Below are 4,529 nucleotides of genomic sequence, written 5' to 3'. Positions count from 1 at the left end.
CACTTTGTCAGGCTCACGCCTGGGCTGCCAGGAGAGGTGCTAAGTGGGACACAGCCCAGGCAGGGAGGAGCAAAGAGAAGGGGGAGAACAGCTCCTCAGACGATCTGGCCCTTGTCCGGGGAGCTAATATCAGTGACTCCCAAGTGTTTCCAGTTCTCAGCCCCCAGGGTGGGCAGAGGCCTTGGGCAGGGAGCAGAGACTTTCTCAGGCCCTGGAGGGTGGGTGAGGTCAGGAGCACCCAGGGAAGCCCCTTTCTCTGCCTCTCTCACACCTGTTCTTCCTTTGCAAGAAAGGAGGAAGTCACGGGCTGATGCCTAAGGCTAAAATTACCCTCGAACATGGCGGGAGGTCCTCGGTGGCCTTAGAGGTGGTTCAGGGTTCCAGATGAGTGGATGGGGGAGGAGCCTCTCCCTCCAAGAAGCTCTAGGTACCCAGCCCCTGGCAGGATGCACTGTCAATGCAGAGGTGGCCCAGGGAATTGGCACACCCCGGGGAGGGTATTGTTTCCTGTGAGAATACAACCCCTAAATAAACACTAGAACACATTCTCAGGCTAAACATAGCTGGGTGAGTGTGAGAGGCGAGTGGGGAGTGGTTTGGGGGGAGCCAGATGCACCCAGGATGGCGGCACACTCTCTCCTTGAGTTCCCTCTGCTGGAGCTGGGGGAACTAGCCTTACCGGCAGTTGGCCAGGCGTGAGACACACACGGATAGGCACCGCACTTTACAGTTTGTAGTAGGCAGAGGCTGGGGCTGGAGGTGCACATGAGACAGGCTCTGCAGCCAGCCGAACGGGGTTCACTACTGAGCTTCAATTTCCTCATCCGGAAAATGGAGATAGTGGCATCTATGTGGGATGTTTGCGATTAAACGGGGATAGTTCAGGCTTAGTTTCTGACACTCAGTGAGTGCTCCACAGTAGCTAGTGCTGCATGCAAGGGAGAGTGGTGGAGAGCTGAGAGTTCAAATCCTGCCTGGGCTCAAATCTTGGCTCTGCCACTTACAGCTGTGTGGCCTTGGGCAAGTGACCTTCCCTCTCTGGGCTTCAGTTGTCTCTTCTGTAAAAGGGATATATAATACCTCCTAGGATTAGAAGTAAATAAATAAATGTACGGAGAAATATCTGGCCCGCTGCTATTTATTATCATGAACTGTAGATCTGGGTTTGAATCCTGCTTCCTTTATTTATCAGCTGTGTGACCTTGGACAAGTCGCTTGACATCTCTGAGTTCTGCTTCCTCGTCTATAACATGGGAGTAATGTTTAATGTCGGTGCTTCCTTCACGGGGCTGTGCCCTTAGCCGAGTCCTCAGTAAAAAGCAGGCTCTGAGGATGTTTGGTTAAATCTAATCACGTAAGATCCGTATTATTACGACATTTCCCAGGTGGAGACACTGAGGCCCAGAAAGGAGAAGCCTCCTTGGCAGCCCAGGGCGGCCTCCCGACCCATCTCCCATCTTCCTTCCCCGTGCGTCCCCAGCGTGTAGTCCTTGCTGCCTCAATCTCCCCGGCTGGGAAGTGGGTTTTAGAAGCCTCCTCTCACCAGCGGCTTCTCTCGGCAGGATGTGAAGCACCTGGCCGTAAGTGGCTTTCTCTTCCTGCGGTTCTTCGCGCCCGCCATCCTCACGCCAAAGCTGTTTGACCTCCGGGACCAGCACGCAGATCCCCAGACCGGCCGCTCACTGCTGCTGCTTGCCAAGGTGCCAGCAGCAGAGTCCCCCATCTTGGGTGCTCTTAGCCGGGGTAAAGCCTGGTAAGAAAAGAGCTGGGAGGACAGTCCCACGGGAGACCCCAATGAGACCCAGAGAAACCTGTGTCTGAAATACCACGTGGGCTTCCTGAGTGTGAAGGCATTCATTATGCTAAGTTCTTTTGAAACAAAAACCTTACCCTTCCAGAAGGAAAGTGGGGAGCAGGCTAGTAGTCATTTATACCTTTGTGTGAATTAGACCATCCTTTGCAAAGTGGCCACGTTTTGAGGTTCTGATGGGCTCCAGTGTATGTCTGATCAGATCACACAGTCCCCGGTCGGGGGGGATTTGGGCTCAGGAGGGAACAGAATAATAAGGGCCCTGGGGTGCATGTCTGTCCACGGGGAGGGACAGGTATTGCCCAAAGCAGGTGCTGCAATGAGTCTTCTTTTGTGGAGTTCTGATCTGGGAGACAGGTCCACAGAAGGCCTCCCCGCCCTGGCAGTGACCTTGGCCCTGGCACCCCCTGCTCCTTTGCTCCAGGCCGTGCAGAGTATTGGAAACCTGGGCCAGCAGCTGGGCCAGGGCAAGGAAATGTGGATGGCCCCCCTGCATCCCTTCCTGCTGCAGAGTATCTCACGCGTGAGGGACTTCCTGGACCAGCTGGTGGACGTGGATGGGGAGGAGGGTAAGTTCCTGTGGCCCTGCCACATCTGGCTCGTCACTCCACTGGACCCTTGGGACCTGCCCTTCCACCCGCCTCCTCCACCTCGAAGCACTGAGACTGTGGGTCAGCTAGTCAGTCAACTAACATTCTCTGCCACCCACTGTGCCTTTTCAGCCAACGCGGAGATGTGGGTGGGGACCGTGGCATGGTATTCATGCAATCGACAAATATCTCTTAAGTGCCTACTACGTAATAGACACTGTTCCAGGTGCTGGGGAAACGGCAGTGAACGAGACAGAAGAAACTCCTGCTCCGATGGAAATTTTATACCAGTGGAGACAACAGGCTGTAAACAAACAAATGAGCAAATCATATAGTGTGTTAGGGGGTGATAAATGCTAAGGAGAAAAAAATCAAGGGAGGAAGGGACCGTTGGGGCGGGGGTGGCAGTCCAACTTTTTAGATAGGGTGGCCACGAGGGTCCTGGGGAAGAAGAGCGGACGAGAGGGAGGGAAGGAGAGGTGAGGGGCCCAGATCGTCTGGGGCTTCGTAGGCGTCTGGGAAGAGATTGGCTTCGACTCGGAGTGAAGTGGAGCCACAGGACAGTTTTAAGCAGAGGAGCTGGGGTTGAGTTCGTTTTACAGTGTGGGGCCCAGGTCGTGACATAGCTGGATCCAAGTCACAGAGGAGCAGCCTGTGGAGATGTGGAGCCCTGGTTGTGGCTGGCGGGGTCCCTGTGGTTCTGGGGTGGGTCCCTGGACCGATTCCATAGGGCGTGGCTCCCCCTGCTGGCTACCTGTGCCTTTGCCTGCAAGTCCCTCTGGTGGGAGAGAGAGTCCTCAAAGATGCCTTCCCTGTGGAGGTAGTGGCCTCATCCTCCTGCCTCCGGCAGGATTCGCTCGTCCACGCACGCCCCCAGGGCAGGCTGAGCCTGGACAGGAAGCGTTCACTGTGCCCCTTCCCCGTTCCCAGAGGCTGGGGGCCCGGCCAGGGCCCTGATCCCACCCTCCGTGACTATCCGAGAGGGCTACCTGCTGAAGCGCAAGGAGGAGCCCGCCAGCCTGGCCACACGCTTCGCCTTCAAGAAGCGTTACTTCTGGCTCAACGGGGAGACTTTCTCGTACTCCAAGAGTCCCGAGTGGCAGGTGGGGCTCCACTCCGCGGTGGAGGGGTTTCCAGTGGTGGCGGCCTCTTTGCACCCCAGGGGGAAACTGAGACCCAGGATGGGGCAAGGACTTGCCCAAGGCCCCGTAGCCACTTGGCAAGTCCAAACTCTCAGGCCAGGCTCTGCTCACACCCTCGGGCCTGACGCGGGCCCAGGGCAAGCACAGTCATACACGTGCATGCACTCACCATCAAATGTCCTTCACAGTGTGCGCTCAGAGTGGCCTGGACACACCCCCCTGGACGTAGGTAGTCACGCACGGGGCATGGGCGATGCTTAAGTCTCCTTAGCTGTTCCCACCCAAGTCTATGCCCACATACCAAGGACCCACATCAAATTGGATCTGCTCACTCCCATGCCCGCTGTCAGGCATCTACATCCAGGCCTTCATTCGTTCACTCATTTGTTCATCAAACATATCGAGTGCCTACTATGTACCATGCCGTGTTCTAGGCTTGGAGATACCGCAGTGAACAAGTCAAAGAATCTCCGTTTTCATGGGGCTGCCATTCAAATCTAGCACAAACCGAAACAGACTGGGATCTACCCACTTCCGTGTATGCTCCACAGATGACAGCGCCGGCACTGCTGGGGGCGCCCACACTTATTATTTCTCCTCTGTTAGCAGAGCGTAGATTCTAGAGTTCGACTCCCTGGGTTCTAATTCTGGCTCTACCAGACGAGTGACCTTGGGAGCGTCATTTATCCTCTTGTGCTTCAGTTTCCTCATCTGCGAATTAGGAAGAATAATAGATCCAGCCTCAGAAAGTTGCTGGGACGATGAAATAAGTTCATAAATGTGAAATGCTTAGAAGCACATCCCAAGTGCCATGTCGGTGGTTACGATGATGATGATGATGATGATGATGATGATGACAAAGATGATAGGGGTGGTGGAAACCGATGCTCAGAGAAGTTGTCACATAGCGAGTGATGGGGCAGGACTTCGGGACTCATGGAACAGCTGAGTGGATATGCACGCAGATCACAGATACACAAGCTTGAA

At 55.2% G+C, this 4,529-nt stretch overlaps 1 protein-coding gene across 2 annotated transcripts in view; it reads left to right on the top strand.

Moving 5' to 3' along the window:
* RASAL1 (RAS protein activator like 1) overlaps window positions 1-4,529 on the top strand; it is a 26,583-nt gene that overhangs the window by 19,267 nt on the left and 2,787 nt on the right. For both annotated transcript variants that reach the window (XM_039868187.1, XM_039868185.1), the window contains 3 exons: window positions 1,563-1,700; window positions 2,235-2,379; window positions 3,331-3,503. In XM_039868187.1, coding sequence (XP_039724121.1) covers window positions 1,563-1,700; window positions 2,235-2,379; window positions 3,331-3,503 — 456 coding nt within the window. The remainder of the gene's footprint in view (window positions 1-1,562; window positions 1,701-2,234; window positions 2,380-3,330; window positions 3,504-4,529) is intronic.

This window comes from Pteropus medius, unplaced genomic scaffold (assembly GCF_902729225.1).
Source record: "Pteropus medius unplaced genomic scaffold, Ma_sr-lr_union100, whole genome shotgun sequence".
In the NCBI taxonomy this organism is placed as follows: domain Eukaryota; kingdom Metazoa; phylum Chordata; class Mammalia; order Chiroptera; family Pteropodidae; genus Pteropus; species Pteropus medius.
This window is presented reverse-complemented; position numbering and strand designations above follow the sequence as displayed.